Genomic DNA, 25553 nt, shown 5'->3' with positions numbered 1-25553 from the left:
GTTAATGATTCAGTCATCCCATAATTTTCAGTGCCTTTCCCCTTCATTTTCCTAACTCCCCAAAGTCTCTTAAATGTAACAACGTGGATTTCTTGTGCTAAACTGGTAGCATCTTGGTAAAAAGCTCTGCTTTTTGCAAGCGATTGTAGGCCTTCTCTTCAAAGGAATGATGTTTCCCCTGACCTTGTGATATTTGCAATCTTCTGAATAGGCCCAAATATTTACTGTCTGAATGGATACATCTCTGTGTGTGTTGCAGTGCAATACACAAAATTTTTTTTTTTTAAAAGAAAGGCGTTGTGGGCGGGAGGGGGAGGGGGGAGAGAAAGAGAGAAGCTGCACCGGTCTAACTCCTGCCTGCAGCCCAAAGGACCACAGCAGCAGCCGTTCAAGAGATCGGGGTGTGTGGCTGCAAAGACCCTCCCCTTTCCTATCCAATGGAGGCCTGAAGCCGTTTGTCCCTTCTTTCCCCGAGAATGAGACCCCAAGGGTTAAATCAACAGAGCTGCATTTGCACAGAGAGGCCTGGACAGCTGAGAAGGAAGCTGCCCATGGCCTTTTCCTGTAGCTGATAGTAAACTGGGTGGTTTGTGGGGCTTCCTACCCCTTCGTGGGGTTTTTTTAAAAAAATATATTTAAAATATTGCTAGCCTCTGGGCAATTTGGACTGCAGAGATTTCTTGCAAAGGAAGTTGCATCACCAAGGCGGCTGCTGGCTGGTGCAGGGAAAGAGAAAGAGGTGCGTTGATGGATTTAGAGGAGGAAAGGGGCGGTTGGGGGGAAAGAAGCTCTCCCTGCAGAGGAGGCATTTGAAATGACACAGGAGAAGGCAGTGCGAAAGGGGAAACTGCTAACAGCACCCTGATCTCCTTCCCCGCCTGCCTGCCACCCACCAGAATGCAAACCGAGGCAGAAGGGGACTAGATCCCCAGCTCTGAAACAAAAGGGTTTTTCTACCCAACTGTATTATTCTCACCGAAATTAACAGGCTAGCTCTTAGTAGAAGTAACTCTGGGATGCCATCACTAGTTGGTATTTGGCTTCATAATAAATTCAGCAATGAATTCTGCATCGAGAGAGAGAGAGAGAGGGAGGGAGGGAGAGAGATCTTTATGGATTTAGCATTCTTGCATATAGTGTGACCTATTTATTTTACAGCTTAGCTCCTGCGCTTCTAACAGAAGCTTGCTCTGGAGAATATCATACAGTGAAGGAGGGTGGAGAGCCTGGGGCACTCCTCCAGATCAGTCCCAGCAAGCAAAGCCAGGGATTATGGGAGTTGCAGTCTGGCAACATCTAGAGGGCCATAGTTACCCAAGCCTTGATCTATACATAGGTATTTATTTGTGTAAATGTTTGTAGAAAGTCCACACATATAAAATATCAAGGTGGTGCACAGTAGGTGCTATAAAACCTAAGATCCCATGAAAACACTGCTAAATGATTGTAAATATGTCTTTGCCATTGTATTTATATATCGCTTGCATTTCATTTGCGCTTTTGTATGATGCTGCCCCTGTCAGTTTTTGACAAAGGGCACTCTGGAAATAAAAGAAACAATTTCACCTGCTTGTTTCAGAACGCTTTTGAGTGACACCGCAGCGATTTTTCTGTGAAATGGAGAACTGGGTTCAGGATCGAGGGCCAGAGATCTGTGCTCAGGTCGTGGCCCTGGCAGAGGATTTCCTACTGAGGCAGCAGGAGAAAGAGAGATGGGGTGTGCAGGTGAGAGGGAAGGAATTCACTCTCCATGGATGCTTGTCTCACACCTACATTGCAGTTTCTGAAGTGTTGGGGGGGGGATTCTATCAGGGTCCCACCAAGATTGGTGGGGAGTTTTTTGTTGGGGAGGGGGGGCAAGTGTATTCTGTAATATGTCATTGGACGTACCCACACTATATATTTATAGCACTTTTATACTACTCTAATTGTCAGGGTTTCCCCTAAAGACTCCTGGGAATTGTAGTTTGTTAAGGCAGGGGTAACCCAGTTGGATGGGCGATATATAAGTAAAAAATTACCGTATTGTTATAAGGGTGTTGAGAATTGTTAGGAGAAACTCCTCTGATCCCCCTCACAGAAGTACAATTTCCAGAGTTCCTTTGGAGAGAGGATTGACTGTAAAAGCTCTTGAAATCTGTAGTGTGGGTGTGCCCATTGATGCAAAAATGGTGTATTAATGATGGATTCATACTGGACCATCCATCGTTCTGCTTTATAAACTGTTCTGTCATCCTTCCACAATGTTACTGCATTATTGCTGTGTGGAGCGGGACTCTTGCACTGTAAAAAGTGGGACCCAGAAACCCACACTGGAACATATGTGGTATAAAAACCTACAGGAGTTCAGCAGGAAGCTACAGGACATGCACTGATTGGAAACGAAGAAGCATGCCTGCCCCAAACTTTCACTGTACTGTATTGAAACTGGGATTGTGTGTGACTGCCCTAAGACCATAATGAGTGCAAGTCAAGGACTTCTCTATATACAGTCCATTGCTTAGACAGAATTGCTCAGGACTTTCAGGGGTTAAAGGCACGTCAGATTTGGCTGCCTCAAAACAATTAACTAAATCAGCATCTTCTTTCTGTTCTTGGGCAAAACTATGTTTTTGGTTTTTTATAAAATGAACCAGCAGGGCTTCATTTCTCCCCTCAGAGATCTGTTCCTCAGCTCTGTCTCCTTCGGCAACAGTAGCATTCCCCTCAGCATGGGGTGACTGTTTACCCCCCTTTGAGCGAGTAACTACAAAAGAACTCTGTGCATGCTCTAAGAGATCCCATCCGATCAGCACAGCAGTAGGAATCTCCGCAGAAATAGCAACCTGCCACTTCCCTGACCAATCTTGGAACTTAACATGGATTTCTGCAACTGGTAATACCTCAGGGTGTTTCAAAATTCCTTTTTGAAACCAGTGTGATGTAGTGGTTAAGAGCGGTAGTCTCGTAATCTGGGGAATCGGGTTCACGTCTCTGCTCCTCCACATGCAGCTGCTGGGTGACCTTGGGCCAGTCACACTTCTCTGAAGTCTCTCAGCCCCACTCACCTCACAGAGTGTTTGTTGTGGGGGAGGAAGGGAAAGGAGAATGTTAGCCACTTTGAGACTCCTGAAGGGGAGTGAAAGGCGGGATATCAAATCCAAACTTCTTCTTCTTCTTCTTGTTCTTCTTAATCACATAACTTTTCCTGGAATTATTTTGGTGGGACAGATTATCTCTGGGTGGACAATAGTGACTTGCGAACTTGTATCTTTTAAACCTAGAAATCTCCTCCCTTCAATCCAAATATTTTCCCCAGCATTTTTCAAAAGAAGATTGTCTTGTTTAATAGCATAGCAATGTGCCACTCTAGCCTCCACCACTTCAGCAGGCTTCGGCCTATCCTAACTAGCTTGGCTCTCCTCAGCTGCTTTGATACAATAGGTTTTTTCCGGAGGGCTAATATTGACAGACTTTTACCCTCCAGCTCTACAATTAAAACTTTTGTGGCCAAATTTTCCACATCCCCAGCATTTCAGTTCTTTGGGATTTGTTTAATTTGTTTCCCACCCTTTCTCCTCAGTGAGACTGGTGTTTGCTTGGGCCTTGTCATTTTGCCCTTTTGACAATGGCCTATTTCCCTTGTCTGTCTCTGAAGATGGGTTTCCCTTTGCCTGTTGGAATTTATTTCTGTTAGTCCCCCACACTTTCCCGCCAAAACTTGGTTCATCAAACCTATGGTCCCTTATTTCATTTATTTGGTCAGCTAAGTTAGCGGCTTCTTGAAGCGATTGTGGGTGTCTTTCCTTTATAAGATATTTTAATTGGCCGTTTATCGGTTCATAAAATTGTTCCAGAGCAAACACTTCTCTGATTTTTGGAACAGAGTCTGCCCTCTCCATTTTGTGAGGTAGTTTGAGATTTTAGCCCCAAGCTGAGCGTATGTCTCCTCCCTCACTTTAGTCACACTTTTAAATTTCTTTCTCAGTTGTTCTGAGGTAATCCCAAACCTGGTGTATATTAGTTGCTTAAACATATCAAATTTTTTGGATTGGTCCTCTGTCATTTGAGCATAAATTTCAACTAATGCCCCACTTATCCTGGCTCTAAGTATCTTCATCTTATCTTCATCTTTCACTTGAAAATCTTGACAAGCTCTTTCAAAAGATATAATAAAAGCCTCAGGGCTATCTTTTCCCTTAAACTCAGGAAAACGCTTTAAATCTACCTTCACTTGAGTTTGACTACTGGTGTTATTACTATTATTTTGATTCTCCATAGCTGCTAATTCCAGTTTCCTCATCTCCAGCTGAAATTGCATTCTTTCGCTCTCCTGCTCAGCCCTAATTCTTTCGCTCTCAGCTTTAATTCTTTCTAATTCCAATTTATATTCTTGTTCTAACTTCCACTTTTCAAAGTCTTCAGAGAATTTTGGGCCTCCTGCCTCAGGTTGAATATTAGTTACATTTTCTAAACTCTACTCTTCCCTCTGAGGATTTCCATTCTCCTCTCCTTCAGAACTTTCATAAGTTGTTTCCCTCACTGGGTTTCTTATCTTTTTGGGTGGCATATTGTGTGAGTGAGAATTATCAGTAAAATAACAAAATAAGAGAAATTTCCTCTCAGTACTGTTCCTTTTGGCTAGGCTTCTCTCAAGACTCTGGTCCCAAAGTTCTGCTATGGGTTTTCTCTCTAACCCTTCAAGCTTTACTTCCTCTGACCACGAGCCTAAACCCTCTACCAGAACCAACCCACAGACTTATCCCCCCTCTTACCAACCCACAGACTTATCCTCCCTCTTCCTTCTCCAACTCCCAACTCTCAACTGACTTCCACACAACTCCAACTCTCACTCTAACTCCTCCCCTTGGGTTCCCACTGGCCAATCACTTCACACTCATTTAACTCTTTCCTTATGACCCACCTAGGAGGCAAATGCCACACCCTCCTCTGCACACATTCCAGTTTGTCAACATCCTTCTTAAATTGTGGTGCCCAGAATTGGGCACAGTACTCCCAAGTGTTGTCTGACTAAGGAAGAGTAGAGCAGTACTATTATTTCCTTTGATCTGGACACTATACTTCTGTTGATGCAGCCTAGAATAGCATTAGCTTTTTTTGCTGCTGCATCACACTGTTGGCTTATGTTAAGCTTGTGGTCCACCAAGATCCCTAGATCCTTTTCACATGTACTGCTAGCAAGCCAGGTGTCCCCCAATCTATATTTGTGCATCTGGTTCTCCTGCCTAAGTGTAGAACTTTACATTTGCCCCTATTGAAATTCATTTCTTAGCTTGCGCCCAGTTCTCCAATCTGTTATGGTCATTTTGAATTCTGATTCTGTCTTCTGCAGCATTAGCTACCCCTTCCAGTTTGGTGTCATCTACAAATTTGATGAGTATCCCCTCAATTCCTTCATCCAAGTCATTTATAAAGACATTGAACAACAACGGGCCCAGGACAGGACCCTGCGGCACCCCACTTGTCACTTTTTCCCCAGGATGAGAAGGAACCGTTAATGAGTACTCTTTGGGTTCGGTCAGTCAACCAGCTACAAATCCACCTAACTGTTACCTCGTTCAACCTACATTTTACCAGCTTCTTCGCGAGAATATCATGGGGGACTTTGTCAGAAGCCTTACTGAAATCAAGATACACTATGTCCACAGTATTTCCCTGATCCACCAACTATGTAATTACATCAAAAAAGAAATCAGATTAGTCTGGCAAGAACAATCATCATGATAGTTCCCTTAGCTACGTCCCCCACAAGAGAGCCCAAAGCTATTCCTCCAAGGAAAGTCCAAAATGCAAACAAGGACCCCCTAAAAACATGTTGTTGTTGTTTAGTCATTTAGTTGTGTCCGACTCTTCTCGACCCCATGGACCAGAGCACGCCAGGCACTCCTGTCTTCCACTGCCTCCCGCAGTTTGGTCAAACTCATGCTGGTAGCTTCGAGAACACTGTCCAACCATCTCGTCCTCTGTCTTCCCCTTCTTGTGCCCTCAATCTTTCCCAACATCAGGGTCTTTTCCTGGGAGTCTTCTCTTCTCATGAGGTGGCCAAAGTATTGTAGTCTCAGCTTCACGATCTGTCCTTCCAGTGAGCACTCAGGGCTGATTTCCTTAAGAATGGATAGGTTTGATCTTCTTGCAGTCCATGGGACTCTCAAGAGTCTCCTCCAGCACCATAATTCAGAAGCATCAATTCTTCGGCGATCAGCCTTCTTTATGGTCCAGCTCTCACTTCCATACACTACTGGGAAATCCTAAAAACATATCCCCCCCCCAACAACAACCACCCCCCACCAAACTCTCAATTCTTAGAAAGTAAAATTTTAAAATGAAGAGGGGCGGGGGCCTTGGTAGGAGCCAATGGGGTATCAGTGGGTGCCATAACACACCTTGAAGATCTTGGTTCCAAAATATTGGAAACAGCTGGAACAGAGGGATTAATATCTAAAATTTGACTAAAACGCCTCTCTTTCTACATGCGAATAGCCCTGCTGGATCAGAGAAAAGTTCTACACAGTACAGCATCCTGTTTCGTCTCGTGGTCAACCAGACACCACACTTTTTGTTGCTTTGAAGCTGCAGGATTCGGAAACTGGTATACTGCCCCTGAAGCTGGAGGTTCCATATGCAGCAGCCATGTTTGTCCCCACTGAAAAATATGACCTATCCCACTTCTCAGTTTTGTATTTTGATTCATACTGTGATAGCATTAGATGGGTGAAGTGTATCATTTGGGGTCACGATTATTCATGTAAAAAGTTGCCTTAAAAAAACCCACACATTCTGTTTTTAAGCGTTTCTGCTCCTTTCTGACTCACGTTTATTAATGTTTAACTGCAGGCGTTGGCCACAGACCTTTCTGATACTGAGCTGCCTCCCTCAGACACTGAGCAGGAGCAGAGCTTAAAGCAGGAAGATGAGGACACGGTTTCACTCGGTAAGGATTTATTTAATTCCATGCCTGAAGGTTTCATTAGCTGCAACACCATAAAGCTCAAGGGTTGGATTCATCACTTCAAGGCTTTCTGCTTCTCTCAGCAGGTGATGGAAAGGAGGGTGAGATTGAGGAGGACGACAACCTTGTGCAGGAAGATTCTGAGGCAGACGGCACGTCTCTTGGAGGAGACAACTGGGACATCCTTGAGACCGGAGAAACATCTGGAAGCCGCCAGGGCTCAGATGGCCACAAGAAACAGAAGGACATCCCTATTCCGCCGTATGACCAGGACCCCTGGGATCTGAAAGAGCCCAGGATCCGGGCAAGGATCTACAACTATGGGGGGTTGAAGATGTGCATGGACTGTGGGAAAACCTTCAAGCAGAGCTCGAGCTTGTACAGGCACCGGAGACTTCACACTGGAGAGAAACCATATGGCTGCCCAGAGTGTGGCAAAAGTTTCAGCCGGAAGTCCCACCTCATTGCACACGAGAGAACCCACACAGGGGAGAAGCCCTACGACTGCGCAGAGTGTGGCAAGAGCTTCAGCCGGAAGTCCCACCTAATCACGCATGAGAGGATCCACACAGGGGAGAAGCCGTACAAATGTGGGGAGTGTGGGAAATGCTTCAGCCAGAGCTCAGCCCTCGTGGCTCATGAGAGGTCCCACACCGGTGAGAAACCCTTCACCTGCCCAGACTGCGGGAAGAACTTCCACCGAAGGTCGGGCCTTTCGGCGCACGAGAGGACCCACACGGGGGAGAAGCCGTACAAATGCACAGAATGTGGGAAGAGTTTCAGCCAGAGCTCAGGCCTTCTGGCCCATGAGAGGACCCATACTGGAGAGAAGCCGTACCGGTGCACCGAGTGCGGGAAAAGCTTTTGCGAACGCACAGCTCTCGTTAGACATTTGAGAACCCACACGGGGGAGAAACCATACACGTGCACAGAGTGTGGGAAGAGCTTCAGCCAGAGCTCGGGTCTCCTGGCACACGAGCGCACCCACACAGGAGAGAAACCATACAAATGCTCTGACTGTGGGAAGAGCTTTGGGCACCGCTCTGACCTTCTACGACATCAGAGAATCCTCAAAAGAGGGAAGCCATATAAATGCTCTGAGTGCGGGAAATGTTTTGGCCGGGGCTCCGATCTCCTCCAGCACCAGCAAATCCACACAGGAGAGAAGCCATATAAATGCTCCCACTGTGGGAAGTGTTTCAGCTGGCGGTCAAATCTTATTAAGCATGAGAGAATCCACACAAAGGTGAAAACTTACAAATGCGCAGCCTGAGTGCTACATCTTCTGTCTTAGGACATGAAAGAATCCACACAGACTGGTTGTGGTACTAAAGGCTCCAGCTGTGGAAATCGCAGAAAGTGTTCCTGGCTGAATGTCAATAAATGTGATTTTTGGTGGGTGGGTAGGATCTAAAGGAAAGTGGGGAAGAAGAGAAACCCTCATTGGAGGAGCAGCTTCAGCCCTGGGTTGTGTGTTATTAGAAGTCAGAGAATCTATGCTGGAGAAAGGAATGCATCCTTTGCCCTGGCTAACCTGGAATTTCCCATCCATATCTCCCAATGGTGTAATTTCCAAAGAGTCTGGTACAGTTGCTGAAAACAGTAGTAGGATTGTAAAACTGGTAGTAATTGTTGACCCCAGCTCTTAAAATTCTGTTCCAAGTCCTAGTTTAGAAATGTTCTTGATACAACATATTTTAATAAGAATGGTGGGAAAATTCCACTACTGTACTGTATACCCATACACACACACACACACACACACACCTCCTTTTCTTGTTGACAGCAATCCTTTTCGGTCCCAAATTGCTTAGGATATTGTTTCCTGAGGTAGAATTCAGAGTGCTCCAAAACATCCAAACAGTAGCTTGATGTGAAGAAGTGTATTGGTTGGCAGGGGAAATGGGTGAGAGATTTGGGAATCAGGACCATTCTGGATGTGGAAATGGATGGAGTGTTTAAGATCAGTTGTGATAACACTGTGGAAAACCCAAGCACTCTTCTACTGAAGGGGGGAAATCTTCTTGTTACCAGGGGTTGGACAACCCCAGCAGAGTGGCTCTTCAAGACTTTATGCCTAGCCCATGGAACATTCACCCTCTCCAGCCGTACTTGTTACAGACCCTGCTCTGCATTTTCCTTGACTGTTTTCGCGTGTCCTTGAACTCTGACCATGACTCTTGCTTGCCTAGACGGAGGATACAGAGAGGGAGGGTGCAGATGGAAGACATTGCTCATTTACGTTGCAAAGATAACACAGCTGTTTACCCAGATGCATCCAGTGTGTCACTCTTTGGGGGGAGGGATCCAACTGCCTACAGTAAATTTAGGTTTGCACAATGAAAGTGGATTTAAGCACTCTGGTGCCCGAGAACAGGAAACCCATGTCTTTAAATTTTAAGAAAGAGACTTTGGTGAGTTAGGAAAGTGAAGAGGAAAGGCGCTGAAAATTGTGGGATTGAACCATTAACAGGAAGACATTAATGAGGCAAATCAGGACAAATGCTCATTGCCATCTAGCCCGTTATTAAATCCAAAGTAAAAAATAAGAACATAAGAAATGCCTGCAGGATCAGGCCATCTAGTTCAGCATCTTGCCCTTGCAATGGCTGACATGATGCCTGTGGGAAACCAGCAAGTGGGATTTGAGAAGAAGAGGCCTCTCCTCTCCTGTGGTTTTCCCCAACTGGTGTTCAGAAGAATTACTTTTTCCAGCTGTGGAGACAGAGCATAGCCATAATAGCTAACAGCCCTAGGGATCCCCCTCCTCCATGAATTAGTCTAATCTTCTTTTAAAACCATTTAAGACTGGCCATTACTGCCTCCTGTGGGAGGGAGTTCCATAGGTTAACTATGCGCCATGTGCATAGGTACTTTCTCTTATCTGTCCTGAATCTTCCAATCTTGAGGTTCAAGTTCTAGGCAGAAGCTTTTCTCTATTCACCTTCTCCATGCCATGCATCATTTTAAAACTTCTATCATGTTGCCTCTTTCTCACCTGCTCTCTAAACTAAAAAGTCCCAACCTTTCTTCATGGGAAGTGAGGCTTACTCCATTCCCTCAATCATTTTGGTGGCCCTTTTCTGAAGCTTTTCCAACTCTACAATATCCTTTTCGAGGTGAGCCAACTAGAACTGTACACAGGATTCCAAATGCAGTCCGATCATCAAATTGTATAACAGCATTATGATACCTGGAGTTCATTTCCAATCCCTTTCCTAGTGAACCTTAGCATGGCATTTGCCTTTCTCATGGGCACCACACACAGGATCAACAACTTCATCAAGCTTTTTACTAGGCCCGAAGGTCTCATTTCTGGTCTGTCACCACCAGTTCAGACCCCATGAGTGTGTATGTGAAATTCTCCAGAACACCACTCTTCTCCGAGATGCTCATTCTCCCTGGCAGTGGGGAGCTATAATCATGAGAGTGGGACACAGCTATAACATCCCAGAAGGCCTTATATACCAACCTCTTAGCCTCTCTTAGCTTTTCCTGCTAAGAGTTGCTGCCTCAAGGCAACAAACATGTTCCTGGAGAGTCAGGAACTCGTTGCACCTCAGACACACCCATGATTTCTGTTTAAGAAGCAAGATAGTCATACATGTGACAGGCACTGCAAAATATCTGAAATGTTTTTTTGGGCCCAGAGGCGCATTTGGAAATCATAAGGAACTGCTACGGCAGCACAAAATACATAGGTCCTAAAAGAAAACTGGAGATGCTTAGGCACCACCATCCTTCAAACACTCCAAAACCTGGATACAAAAAAATGTCACACATAGAGAGGAAGGGAGAACAAAACAAAAGAGAAAATGCCAAAAGGGCAATATTTCTCAATAATAATAAAGATAGTAATTTAAAAATTGAGACAGGCAGGGAGCATTGGCAGCAGTGATACAGTGGTATCTGAGAGTGCTGTGGCACTCACAGGTGCCACAATGATCCAATATGTATTTATTTTGATTTGTGATCCTCCTTTCACCATAAGGTCCCAGCACAGAACACAACAATGTAAAATGCAGTATTTTGTCTTTCTATTCTGAGGGGTAGTGGCTCTTCGAAGTTTCTGATGGGGCTCTCCACCCTACTTGGCAGATGCTGGGAAATGAAGCTGGTACCTTGGTGTTCTAACCACAGAACTACATCCTCTGTCACCTCTCCCCTCATGGGCCCATTTGTATTAGGTATCCTTATAAACTGGGTACAAGTGGGATCCATGGGAGATAGACAGGGCTGCTAGCCGCTTGGATGAGTGAAAGAGAGAGAGAGATCACGATATATATATAACACATTTAATTGCTTTTTAAACATTGTGATCCCCCCTTTTTAGCTGCTTCTATTTTTAGCTGTTTCTATTTTATCCATAAACTGCCTTGAGTTCCTGTTAGTGAAAAATAAATAAATATAATAATAATGAGAAAGAGGAGGAAGAATTTTTCTAAGAGTTTTGCGGAGGGAAGAGGGCAGGAAGATCTATGCGTCTATTCATCTAGAAGTCCTAGGGCAGGTTACAGCGACAGAAAAGGCAATTATAAAAACAGATACTGTATGACAAATTACATATAAAAACAGGGAAGTACATAAATCCACGCATGCAACACTCCCAGCCTGCCACGCCCCCATTTCCTTCAGCACCTATAAAAATTTGGATGAATATAAATAAAAATAATAAGGATGACCCATATCAGCATGAGAAATTAACAATATGGGCCAACCCAAAATTAAAAATTGGAAATCAAGTTATAATTTGGCAAAATTGGATGAAAAAAGGTATTTTGACATTGAATCAATTAATTGATGAAAATTACAAATTTGTGGAATATTAGGCTTTGCAAGTAAAGTATGGATTAACCAGTGAAACACAATGGCAATACAACCAATTGAAACATGTTGGAAAGGCAGTTTAGCCCTGACACTATAGCAGCATCAGAAACACCCATGCTGCTACAAGATTTAATCTCTGCAACAAAAACAAAAAACTCTACACTTGCACTATATAAAGCCCTACTCAATAGGAAGAAATATGATTTAGAATATGACAGACAAAAATGGAGTGAAGAGTTAGGGGTACAGATAACAAATGATATATCAGAGTCAAGTATAAAATCAACAGAAATAGCCTCTATGGATCTAAGACTAAGACTTATTCAACAGAAAATAATATTCAGAGTCCACTGGACTCCAGCAAAACTATACCAGAAGAAAATAACAAGTGCAGACAACTGCTGGAGATGTGGGAGTAAAAATGTGAACTTCATAGTATGATGTGAACATCATAGTACATATGATGATTAACTGCCCGATGATAAGATCACTTTGGTGCGAGGTGAGGATATTTATAGCAAGAGTAATAAAAAGAAATTGTTATTTAGGGGAATTGAATTTAATTCTAAATTATATTCCAGAAACGTGGGAGATTTCAAGGGGTAAAAAAAAAATGGATGTACTGTGTTATATTAGAAGCAAAAAAACTTGTTTTGATGAATTGGAAGAGCCACAAAAAGATTCCATTGAGCACATGGATTGATAATATGGACAGATATGCATACGAACGAATTGCATGTCGACGCAAAATAAGAATGGATAAATATGGAGAAATCTGGAATGAATATTTAAGCAATAAGGCAGATAGTGGCAGGACGTAGGGGGAGGAGAGAGAGGTGGGGAAATATTGTTTAAAAAGGTGTAGTCATAGGTATATCAGTGTATTCAAATCTGAATTGTCAGATTATGTTATTATTGTTATTATGGTTTTTGTTGTATGTGTCTTAAAAGGGGGGGGAAACTGAGCACAAAAAGTACACTCCCCTCCCAAGAGTGTGCAGAAATGGATTCAAAGGCACACTGCCTCATACTGTGGTGGTGGAACACAGCCCTCTTGGCCCATTAGCTGTTTATAGCCTCCTCCTCCCTCCATGAATTTGTCTAATCCTCCTTTAAAGCTATCCAAGTTGGTAGGCTTCATTACATCTTCCAGGACCAAATTCCATCGTTTAATGTGCTGTGTGAAGGAGTAATGCACTCTGCACCCCACATCAGATCAACCTCTGTAGGTGATGAACATCATAGAACTGTAGATTAGGAAGATATCCCAAAGGGCATCTGGTCCAGTCCTGCATAAAGCAGGAAGTAAACCCATAGTGGCCGTAAAGGTAAAGGGACCCCTGACCATTAGGTCCAGTCGCAGACGACTCTGGGGTTGCGGTGCTCCTCTCGCTTTACAGGCCGAGGGAGCTGGTGTACAGTCCAGGTCATGTGGCCAGCATGATTAAGCCGCTTCTTGTGAACCAGAGCAGTGCATGGGAACGCTGTTTACCTTCCCGCCGGAAGGTAGACCTATTTAGGAAAGTAGACCTATTTATCTACTTGCACTTTGAGTGCTTTCCAACTGCTAGGTTGGCAGGAGCAGGGACCGAGCAACGGGAGCTCACCCCGTCGCGGGGATTCGAACCGCCGACCTTCTGATCGGCAAGCCCCAGGCTCTGTGGTTTAACCCACAGCGCCACCCACGTCCTCATAGTGGCCTTACTTCCGAGTAAAGAGGACTAGGCTTGCACTGTCTTCTCACTAACCAAAGAGAAGAGTCCTTACACACTGTTGCCTGAGGACCGCATACGGTAGTTAAACTGCAAGGGGGGGGGAATCTGTTGTAAACGCTGAAAGAGTTAATCACAGAGAGCTGTTGGAGCCTAGAAAGGCCCATGTAGGGGAGAGACGGTAGAAGGTGGGACTTATGGCAAGTAAAGCGGAGATTGTCGGGTTTTCCTTCCTTGAGGCGATGGGTCGAGTGTGCGCGGAGTTTCAATTCCTAGAAGGGCCGGCTATGCAAAGGCTGCAAACAGCTGGTGAGTTGGAACTGGGGAGAATGAGAGATCGGGATTCAAGCAGAAATTGAGCAAGCTTGGGGGAAAAGAGAGACTCCCCATCCAGGATTTTCATTGCAGCTGTTCCCAGGGGAGAGCGTCCTCCGTGTCGCTCATTCCGCCTAGGGCAGTGCAGAAAAAAGGAGAGGGGAAAAGAGGACGCAGTTCAGAGAGATTTGGGGGCCGGGAAGAGGTCAGGATGGATGCAGCCTTGTTCCGGACTGGCGAAGGGAAGGAGCTTTTCAGACGGTGATACACTGACATTCAGTACAGTGGTACCTCGGGTTACATATGCTTCAGGTTACAGACTCCGCTAACCCAGAAATAGTGCTTCAGGTTAAGAACTTTGCTTCAGGATAAGAACAGAAATCGGGCTTCGGCGGCGCCGCAGCAACAGGAGGCCCCATTAGCTAACGTGGTGCTTCAGGTTGAGAACAGTTTCAGGTTAAGAAGGGAGCTCCAGAACGAATTAAGTACTTAACCCGAGGTACCACTGTACCACCGCGAGATGTGGCCATGGGTCACAAATCGAAAATGGGTTGGAAAGGGGGAGGTCACGGAGCACAAGGCTGCTAGTAGTGGCGTGGCTATATATGCACCAGAAGAGCTGGAAGGGGAACCTCGAGGGTCTCTAGTCCGACTCCTCCCCCTGCAGTGCGGGAATCCTGCCCACAGCCATCCCTAGGTGGGCTCGAACTGACAACCTTCTGGATTCACTGCGCTTCTTGAGGGCCAAGTTGGCCACTGTAGGAAAAACGGGATTCTGGGCTAGACGATCTTGCGGGGTTCTTCTTGTGTTTTGACTCTCATAGGCAGCAAAGGGAAGAATCTCACCAGGGACCAGGGGTGCAGGTGCTCTATGGTTGCCGTTGTGGCAATTATACTTTACACAGTTGTGAGGAAGTTTTCCTCAGGATGTTTGACCCTTTTTAATAGTTCTCTTTTCCCTCCTAGAAATACAACAACAAAAACAACCATGCGAGGCATAGTTTAAAAATAGCATATGACTTTTAGCTGGCGTACTCGCTCTTGTCAGATTGAATGTACATGGCAGGCAGGTGATACATGTTACTGAAACATATGAATTTTTATTCGAGACTGACTAATAGTTATCTTAGGCAGACAATAAACAGCATAACAGAGTGTACTTGATGCTCTAATAGTTAAGTCTCCCTCAACAGTTGACAACTAACAGAAAAAACTGCCTCAGACGTATGACATCACAAGATTCTACAGCATTAACCCTTTACATAGTATTTTGTTTTTTGTTTTTAAATAAATGTTTATTGAGGTTTTACAAATCAAAAAATTCATCATTTCAGATAGAACATTACCATGAATAAAGCTCACATAAAAAACAAAAACAACAGAAAAACAAAGATATGTAGCAAAAAAAGAAAAACAGAAAAAGAGAAAAAAGAAAAATCCACTTTCTTACATTTACAAAATTCCATACCCCTCTGTCTTGACCTCCTCACATCCCCCTTTTTTGTGTTCCTCTTTATTCCAATCAAATTCAGCAAATTCAAACCCTTATTTAAACCATGCTTAAATTTATATTCTTCTAATTATTATGTCCCAATTTTTCCTTATTTTAGCCCATTCCTCATCTTATATACTATGACATAATATTATTCTGTTCATATCCCCTTCTCCTTTTTAACATTCTTCTTTTCATTTACATTTAGCTAGATCCCACAAACCCTGTTACCTTCACTTCCCACATCATATTAACACTCAAACATTTTGCAGTGTTTTTGTAAATAGTCCTTAAACTTTTTCCAGTCCTGTTCCATCAGTTCTTCTCCCTGGTCACGGATTCTGCCAGTCATTTCAGCCATCTCCATGTAGTCAATCACTTGCATCTGCCATTCCTCCACGGTGGGTAGATCTTGTGTCTTCCAATATTTGGCAAGGAGTATTCTTGCTGCTGTTGTTGCATACATAAAAAATGTTCTATCTTTCTTTGGCACCCGTTGGCCAACTATGCCCAAAAGGAAGGCCTCTGGTTTCTTAGGAAAGGTAAATTTAAATACCTTCTTCAGTTCATTATATATCGTTTCCCAGTAAGCCTTAACCCTTGGGCACGTCCACCAAAGGTGAAAGAATGTTCCCTCAGCTTCTTTACATTTCCAACACTTGTTGTCAGGCAGGTGATAAATTTTTACAAGCTTGACTGGGGTCATGTACCACCTGTAAATCATTTTCATAATATTCTCCTTTAAGGCAATGCATGCCGTAAACTTCATACCGGTGGTCCACAACTGCTCCCAGTCAGCAAACATAATGTTATGACCTATGTCCTGCGCCCATTTAATCATCGCTGATTTGACCGTTTCATCCTGTGTATTCCATTTTAACAGCAAGTTATACATCTTTGACAAAATCTTAGTTTTTGGTTCTAACAATTCTGTTTCCAATTTTGATTTCTCCACCTGGAAGCCAATTTTTTTGTCCAAATTGTAGGCCTCTCTTATTTGATAATAATGAAGCCAATCTCGCACTTTGTCTTTTAATTTCTCAAAACTCTGCAGTTTCAATCTGTCACCTTCTTGCTCCAAAATTTCCCAATATTTTGGCCATTTGGCCTCCATATTGAGCTTTTTACATAGTATTTTGAATGCACCATTCCCACAGGCTTGGGGGTCCCTGCTAAAGGTACAGCCTCGTTGGGGATAACGTGTGTGGCAGGACGGGGGGTAGTGGTATCTCATAACTTATGTTATTAACCAAGTCCAACTTCCACTCCAATGGTTTTCCTAAACTCTTACTGCTGTCACCATTTAATAGCACTTCTACCTTTTGCCTCCTTAACTTACCAATAACCCTGGTAACTGTGGGATGTAGGCATGGTAAGAAGCCAACCAAATAGAGTTACTATGTTTAACAAAGATAATTAGGTTTATTATGTGGTTACTTTGATTTGGTACTGCCTCTTTAAATGACCATGCTCTTTGTTGCTGTCACATGAAATGCCAACAGCTTACTTTACAGGAGAGCAAGACAGCTTTGAGGAAGCAGTTACCCTACTAAAATTATTTTGCCAGATTGTCCTTATACTTACTCCTTGTCAGTTAAACCTCACTAACAGTATAAGTGAGGACTTTTGTGGAAGCCCCTGTTTCAACTCTCTACTCACCTATTGATGCACAAGTCTGTTTTTCTATCCTGTCTGGGAATCTCCCTTGGCTCCCATACCAGATGTTAGATCTTAGGCAACCTAAACTGCCTCAGGTATTTCCCCCCCCCCCCCGCAAGTCTTCAGCTGCTCTGCCTTCCTCTCAGTCTTCCTTCCTTCCTTCCTTCCTTCTCTTCCTCATCTGTCTTCTTCTGGCCATTCTCTGCCAGCACCAACCAGCTCACTAACTCTGCTGACTAACTTCCAGCCATATATATATATTCTTCTGGCCCCTTTGATTTAACCCCAGCCAATCACATTATCTAACTGAGAATTCTAAAGCTGCAACCACCAATCAGAGTATGCATGCATTCTATCCTTCATTTGCACCCTTAGATTTTGAACTCATCTGTCAGTTAAGGAATACCAGTGTCAGTTACAGTTAAACCAGCTTTCACCTGACCAGAAAGAAGACTTCCCCCATCAAACACATTGCAATGTACATTATAATACAGCTGACAGAATACATGACACATAACCCATTAAAACAAAGTTCAAATGCACAGGATTTCTTCACAACCTGTGAGAACGCATTCTCAGTGGCAACTCCACATTTGTGGAATTCTCTCCCTAGTGAGGCACACTTGTCTCCCTCATTATTAACTTTGAGGAGGCATTTGATGACTGAAATATATTGTTCCTGGCAACCTTGGAATTATTAACTAGAAGGACATTGGACTGCTTTTAAATGTTTCTAGGTGTTTTTATTTCTATTTTTATTTTTAAAATTATGTTTATTAAAATTTTCAAAAAAGAATATAAAAGAAAAACAGAAAAGAAAAAAAAGAAAGAAAAAAGAAAAGAAGAAGAAAAAACAACAGTTGAAAAAGTTTACCTTAATTACATTCCATACCCAATTTCCTTGACTTCCCCACACCTGCCCTTCTTGTATTCCAATTCCAATTTTTAGCTCAGCAATTTCTGTCCCCCCCCCACTTTACCTTATTTCCTCTAATTCAATTTACTTAATCAATTTTAACTTCTAAACCTCAATCTTTATATTTCAAAACTTATTCTTAACATACTTTTCCTAAATTCCCCCATCAATTTAATTAACCTATTTAAACTTAAAAATCTCAGTCTTTATACACCAACACTTATCCTTGACAATCTTTTGCTAAGGTCGGCCCTAAATCTCTCCCCAAATTCCCCATTTTTATGTTAGTGGCAAAAACCAACTTAATTAAAACAGAATTATATTTTTACACCCTTTGGATTCCCGAAGCCCTACCACCCCCTTTCCCGGTTTCGATCCCCGACCAAAGTCCATCAGTCCATCCGAAATCAGCCAGGCGATCTCACATCCGAGGCACATAACCCTCTCTCAATTTCTCTCTGCCGGTTTTCTTGATAGTCCTTTATTTTAAATTCCGAATCTCGAAGAGGCTCTGTTCCAATAAGGTCCATATTTCTTCCAGCCAGACCTCTATATTTAACAATGGAGCCAAAATCTTGTTTCTTACTTCTCATAAGTCCAAATGTCCCAAAGGCTCCAAATTCTACATTGGCCATATTTATATTCCATATGTCTTCAGATCCCCATAAGAGGAGATCTCTCCAATTTCCATTCTTCACTTCCAACCAAACTTTCATCGTCATGTTCTTATTTTCCATTATTTCCAACTTAACAGGCCTCTGGCTCTCTTTAGTCATCTGCAACATCCCAGCGCCTCCTTCTTTCTCATGTTCCTCTTTAAACGGCACCTCAAATGACTCAGACTCTTTCTCCTGTTTGGCTGTAAGGATTTTTGAATCAGCAACAACACTTCCCTGTTCATCTGCAGGAGCTTGAATCATATCCTTTCCAAGTTCAGCAATTTTATTTACTGTTCCCTTCATTGTTATTACATTCATAGTCAAAACATTTGTCTGCTCCTGTAGATTTCCCAAGAGACGAAAGGTCTTTTCCAGTTCAGCCAGTATTTTTCCACTTACAGCCATTTTTGTAATGTCCTGAACCCCCTCTAGAGGGATTCTAGTTACTTAATGACAAATTAACCTTTTCTTCTTTATTTTTAACAATTTGTTACCAAATTGTATCAAATGTAACCAGCAAAGACAGCAGAGACACAGTTCTCCTTTTTTTTCCCAACTTTGACAGCTAGTTTGACAGCTGTCAAAGTCTATAAACCTCTTCCGCAGGCTCTCTCCCCGATCGCTCCCGGGTTTTGGGGGAGGGGTGAATTCCGTTCTCAATGTTAGCTCTTATCCTCCAGCACAGTCACTTAAATTGGCCCAATATAAAGTTAATTGCTCTTTTCCACAAAAAGAAAGGCATTCACACAACCTTAGTAATAAAATCCTTGCTTTACGATATTTACAAGGCGGGTAGGCTGACTTCCTTTTAAGCACCTTGCCCGATCTTGCCGAATTCCCAGAAATAAATTTCCCTTTTAAGTCCAATTACCGTGTTACTCACGGGTCATTACTTTTGATCCAAATGTTCAAAGGAAGAAGTTAGCGCTCTCCATCCATGGCTTGCAGCTTCACTCAGCAGGGGAAGCAGTCGAACTCTCAGCACCATGCCACTCCCGTCCCCCGTTCCGAAGCCTTTAAAAAGGCTTCTTTGCGGGTCGAGGGGGCGCAAATGGTGCCCACCGAGTCATCAGGTCCACAGGCTTCAGTGCCTGTGGTTTCTAAGGGTCCCCGCGTCACCGCCGCGGCAGGACCCGACCCCTGTTGAGCAGATTCCCTCCGGAGCTCGGAGGGAATCCGCCATTAGACGATGGCGCCAACCCGGAAGTCTGTTTTTAATTATTGTTAAATGATTTCAATCTGTTATTTTATTTTTAATTATAATGTTTTCCCATTTTGCTTTTTGCTGCCCTGGGCACTTTAGGGAGGAATGAGGAGATGGAAGCTGCCTTAGACCAAGTCAGACCATTGGTCTATCTTGTTCATTATTGTCTACACTGAGTGGCAGCTACTCCCCAGGGTTTCAGACAGGTGATATTCCTAGCAGCGATCTTTTGCATGCAAGGCCTCTACTCCATCACTGAGTTATGGCCCCAGTTGTATCCTGATGCATTGATTAATACATGGGGCTGTTTGGTTTTCTTGTACTTTGCCCTTTCCAGAGCTGGAGGTAGAATGAGAAACTTAAATGGAGGACCAGGACCCTGAAGGGCCGGAATCTTGAAAGAGCTTGAAGTTGAAAGGCAAAGAGTCTCATTTCCTGTCAGCTGGGACCAGAGGGGAATTTGTGACTCGGCCGTTTCTGCGGCATATTAAGTAGGATCTGGAGGGGGAGCGTTTATGGAACGGGGATGTACGGTGGGAAGCATATTTGAAGAAAATGGAGTCTCCACTGGCCCCCCATTCAAGGAAGAATAGGAAGCCATTCCCGGGCTCCCTTGTTGCAGTAGCTGATGACACCCATGGGACTGAAGGAAAGGAAACAAGCCTCCGTCAAGCCCAAGAAGCCTCTATTCCCTTGTGAAAGTGAAGGAAGAGATTGTGGACAAGGGCGCCATCATCCAATTCTGCTACCAGGAGGCTGAGGAACCTCACCAGGTACGCAGTGTCTGGCATGATCAGGGCTGTCTCCTGGTTTGAGAGGGCTCTTGGTCAAATGTTCTCTGGTGGACCCGCTCGTAAGACCCCCTCCTGAATCAGGCCAAAGTCCTGAATTTTATTACTGGCCTCTTCCCACACTGGTGGGCCTCATTTCTTACCAGACAGATTCCGGCGCTAGCTGTGATACCGCTGTTGTCAGAGGCCGTGTGTATTCTGAATCGCTAGAATTCACAGAGGTGGGGAGGGGGAGATGGGACTTTGGCCTGATCCATCAGGGCTCTTCTTATGTTCTTAGATGTGCCTTAAGTGGCTGCTTCTGCAAGAGATAAAGTGTGGCTAATTTCCCTGGTAGGGAATCTTTGTGGTTTTGGTGCCAGGAGTCAGAGGAACCAAACCCCATGGCAGTGTCAGGACTGGTCATTGTCCCCTTCAGATCACCACACAAACGCTTCTTGTTCTTTTATAACTTTTTATTGTGTATTAACAAACAAACTTTTAAATGATCCTTATCTCTAACTATTCTTCCTCAGAGTCACTTATTTCAGATACCTTCTGAGCTCTGCTTCTCCGTGACCAGCCACCCTCAAAATGGCGAAGGCACTCTTCCCTTCGCTTTCCCGCTCTTTTTTCTAACCTCCTGGCTAGAGCTGGCTTGTATCTCCCCTCCTCTGAATCTGAGCTAGAACTTAACCCTTGCCTTTCCTAGGAACATCCTGTCCCTCCCTGTTGTTCCTGTTGCTCTCTTCTGTTAGATTCACTGCTCTCCTCCCTCCCTTGGGGAAAACATTCTCCCTCTGGGAAACTGGAAACTTCTAACTCTAACTCTTCCCTGACAGGAAGGTTGCCAGGAATGGATAAGACAAGGGAAAGTCCTTACCATCTGCTTTTATTCAATATTTACAAAGAGAGGCTTTGGAATGCAGCCTCTTGGTGTTGTCCCAAGAGAATTTCCACCCCCTTTTCCTCCCTCTTCCTCATTCGTCATCTCTTTTACAGGTGGCCCTAAGGGCCCTTTGCTTCTGAGCCCTTTGCTCTCCTACTTTTAAGGCTTGCTGGGTTCTGGGAGATGGTGGGTCTGGAATGCTTTCTAGTGATAACGTGTCAGCCAGCTGCTCCAGCTCTGCCTCCTCCTCCTCCTCCTCTCCCATTATTTCCCAACTTTCCCCCTTATCTTCCTCTGAGCTGTGACCTCCCTCAAACCCCTGTTGTAATTCTGAACTGTCTTCTTGTCTGGAAGGGCAGGCTGGGGAGGTGGTCTCCACCATTCCTCCTCTGCCCAGTCCCTGACAAAAGGACCTGTCTAATAGCACCTCTAATGGTGATGGCTTGCATAGTGGGGCTTGTGACATCCCTTCCCTCCCTACAGTCCCCCACGTGCCACCCCCAAAATCACTGCCAGAGGGTTGGTGTGCCCTTTGGTACAGTATGGGAGGGAGCTGCTGTGTGGGGTGGTGGGATGAGGAGAATCAGCAAAAGATTGCCCTCCTTGTTCTGTTGACAGATGCCTCCTCCTGTTGGCATGAGAGACAGCACTAGACTTAGCGTATTGGGAGTTCCACAATTGGCAACCTTTGAATTACACGTGATCTGTGCTCTTTATCAGTTTGCAGAGACTCCTTCCTTGGAGGTTTTTAAGCAGATGTTGGGTGGACATCTATCATTGATGCTTTAGCGGAGATTCCTGCATTGGACTACAGGAGGAGGTCCCTACCAACTCTACAATTCTCTGATTCTATCTCATGGTGATATCATTCTCCTCTTACTGTTTTCAGGGACCCAAGCCTTTGAACGATGTGGCTGTTATTCTCCCCAAGTCAAAGCAGGTACCATTAGACATAGTGGAACCCACCATGGAAGTCAAGCAGGAAGCTGACAGGGAGGCCAACTTGCTAGGTAAGTGTTACTGTCTGAACAGTTGAGCCCAGAGGAAGGGAACCTGCTGTGGCCTTCCAAATGCTGTTGGGTCTCCAGCTCCCTTCTGCCGCAGCCACTGTAGCCAGTGACCAGGGATGAAGGGAGTTGGAGTCCAGCAAGTTCTGGAAGGCAACCGATTCCGCACCCCTGTTTTGGGTGTTTCAGGCCTGGTTCTGACACAGACTCTTCAGGACAAAGTAACAGCAACCAGTGCTATTCCCCCAGTAAAGGCGTAATATGTGCATGTCCAATTTCTCCTCTTGATAACCTGGCCACAGCTTCTGGACCAGCCACAAGGGAAACCCCCATTGCAGCCGTCCAGTTGTGAGGTTCAATCTAATAATAATACTAATAATAATTAATAATAATATTTTATTTTTACCCCACCCATCTGACTGGGTTTCCCCAGCCACTCTGGACAGCTTCCAACAAAATATTAAAAATTCAATAAAACATCAGACATTAAAAACTTCCCTAAACAGGCTGCCTTCGGATGTCTTCTAAAAGTCAGATAGCTATTTATTTCCTTGACATCTGAAGGGCGGGCGCCACAACTGAGTAACTAAAGCACACAAATGAAATAAAGGCTCTTTTCGTTTCTAGCATGGAAGAATGAGGAGACAGAAGAATCCGAACTCTCAAGCCTTGGAAGAAGATGGTTGAGCACAACCCAAGAGAGAGACTTTCAGATTGCTGAGCCAGAAGAGACCCCTGGATGTCAGTTGGACCCAGAAGAATACTGTGGGAAGCATCCGGAGAAGGCAGCCGAAGAGGTCTCTTTCTGTGAGAGGGGTGATAGAGGACTGTCTCAAAGTACCTTCCAAAATGGAAGCCACAGCAGGCATAGGAGGAAAATGAGAGCCACTGAGGGCAGCAGAAATCTCCGCCAAAACACTGACTCCCTTGAAAGTATGGAAGTAGAAAGGGAGGGCAAGCCTTATGCATGTGTTTACTGCGGGAGAAGTTTCAACGAGAGTTCATCGTTAATTATACACCAGAGAGCCCACGCGGGAGAGAGGCCCTACAGATGTTCAGATTGTGTAGAAAGCTTTGCAGAGAGAGGAGACTTTAGGAAGCACACTTTGGCTCACATGGATGACAAGCCATATGAATGCTCGCACTGTGGGAAAAGTTTCCACAGCAACTCTCACCTCCGAGCCCATATGAGAATCCACACTGGGGAGAAACCCTTCGACTGCACTCACTGTGGAAAGACTTTCGGCACTAGCTCACATCTGAAGAGGCACGTTCGGGTGCACACCGGGGAGAGCCCTTTCACATGCGTCGAGTGCGGGAAAAGCTTCACTCAGAAGCCGTCCCTTATTAAACACAAGAGAACCCACACGGGAGAGAAGCCTTACGAATGCCCTGAGTGCGGCAAGAGCTACCGGGATAGCTCTTGCCTGCTGAGGCACATCAGGGCCCACACGGGCGAGAAACCCTATCAGTGCTCAAGCTGCGAGAACCGGTTCATCCAGAGGTCGGATCTCATCCGGCACGAGGGGACACACACCGGAGAGAAACCATACGAGTGTTCAGTGTGCGGGAAAGCCTTCGGTCAGAAAGGGTCGCTTGTGAAACATGAGGGCATGCACACGGGGAAGAATCTCTATGAATGCTTGGACTGTGGGAAGAGTTTCAGCCGGAAACAATCTCTGGTTAGGCACAAGAGGACTCACGCGGGAGAAAGACCGTACAAATGAACCGTTTGCGGCAAAGGCATCAGCACTGGTGCTTACCTGGCAATACATGAAAGAGTGCATACTGGGGAGAAGCCATACAAGTGCTCAGAGTGCAGGAAAAGCTTCTGTCGGAAACCATCCCTCGTTACGCACAAGAGAAGCCATACGGAAGGGAAGCCGAATGGCTGCTCAGTGTAAGGCCTATTCTGCATCAGGCCTTTAAAACAATTGAACGGTTTTGCCACAAAACATCCTTGGAACTGTAGTTTGTGAAGGGTGCTGAAAGCTTTTAGGAGGCCCCTAATTCTCCTCGCAGGCCTCAGATTCCCAGAGTGGCTTTAAAAACAGGTCCCTTTTCCCAGGGAACTCTGGGAATTGTAGCTCTGTGAGGGGAATAACTCTCAGTCAGCACCCTTAATAGTTTCCAGGATTCTTTGGGGGAAACCATGGCTGGCAAAGTGGAACGAGAGTGCATTAAATGTCTGGGGCCTAAGGTACAGATTGGAAACCATGGCCCTCCAGATGGTGCTGGACTCACATTTCTTTTGGCTACGCTGGCTGGAGCCAAGGGGAGATGGGAGGCTGTGGGCCTCTGAATGGCAGTTGCCATGAATCACAGGTGGGAAGAGTGCTGTTATGCTCAGGTCCTGCTCGCAGGCTTCCCAGGGGAATCTGGTTGGCCCCCCTGAGAACAGGATGCTGGACTACATGGGCCTTTGGTCTCATCCAGCAGGCCTGTTATGTTCTCATGAGCTGGGAGGATCCCTATTTCAGCTTCTAAGGGGTGGGAGAAGTTTCAGTTTCATTCCAGAGCCTATGGAACACAAAAATAACCACCTGGGAAGAGGGCTGAGTTAATAAACGTGTCCCGAGGGAGAGACAATTCTGTTATCCGAGCAGTTTCTGTAGCTGTCAGAAAATTCACATTTATTTCACCAAGTGGGCCAAAGCCTTTCCTGATCAGGAATAATATTGGGTCCTGAAAATTGAAGACATTTAAAATAGGAAAGAAATCCCCTGAATGTGAGAATATCCCCATCTGGGCTGATCACATTGGAAATATGCCAGACAGGAGGCATCACGGGTGGAAAAGCAGTTGAGGAGGGCATGTAGCAGGACCAGTGAGGGGTGTGGCCTGGGAGAAGGGGTGTGGCCTCGGTGGCATTGCAAGGGTCATACAGGGAGACCTGGCAGGAGGCCCAAAGTTTGTCCCTGGCTCTGGGGATCCACATCCCTGACCACTGATCCTGCTAGCTAGGGATGATAGGAGTTGTAGCCCCAAAACAGCTGGAGACTCTAGTTGGGGAAACCCTGATTTAGATTCTCTGCTATCAGTGTACCCTCAAAATTTCACTGGGCTTCTCTCAATCTCTGTGTGTGTCTCCATCTTGATAGTACTATTGTCCTCCAATCTCCCTTTGCTTCTCTCTAATCTTCCCCTATTTAGT

The 25553-nt window shown here is 44.8% G+C and overlaps 1 protein-coding gene across 1 annotated transcript; it reads left to right on the top strand.

Annotated features, from left to right (window-relative positions):
* The first annotated feature begins 417 nt into the window (after positions 1-417).
* On the top strand, positions 418-24988 carry LOC128408781 (zinc finger and SCAN domain-containing protein 2-like). The gene is given in 7 exon segments (XM_053378803.1): positions 418-739; positions 1580-1725; positions 6835-6931; positions 7033-8221; positions 20383-20506; positions 22282-22402; positions 23027-24988. Coding segments are annotated over 6 exon segments (2916 nt in total). The 5' UTR covers positions 418-739; positions 1580-1617; the 3' UTR covers positions 24304-24988.
* The last annotated feature ends 565 nt before the right edge of the window (positions 24989-25553 follow it).

This window comes from Podarcis raffonei, chromosome 2, assembly GCF_027172205.1.
Source record: "Podarcis raffonei isolate rPodRaf1 chromosome 2, rPodRaf1.pri, whole genome shotgun sequence".
NCBI lineage: Eukaryota > Metazoa > Chordata > Lepidosauria > Squamata > Lacertidae > Podarcis > Podarcis raffonei.
This window is presented reverse-complemented; position numbering and strand designations above follow the sequence as displayed.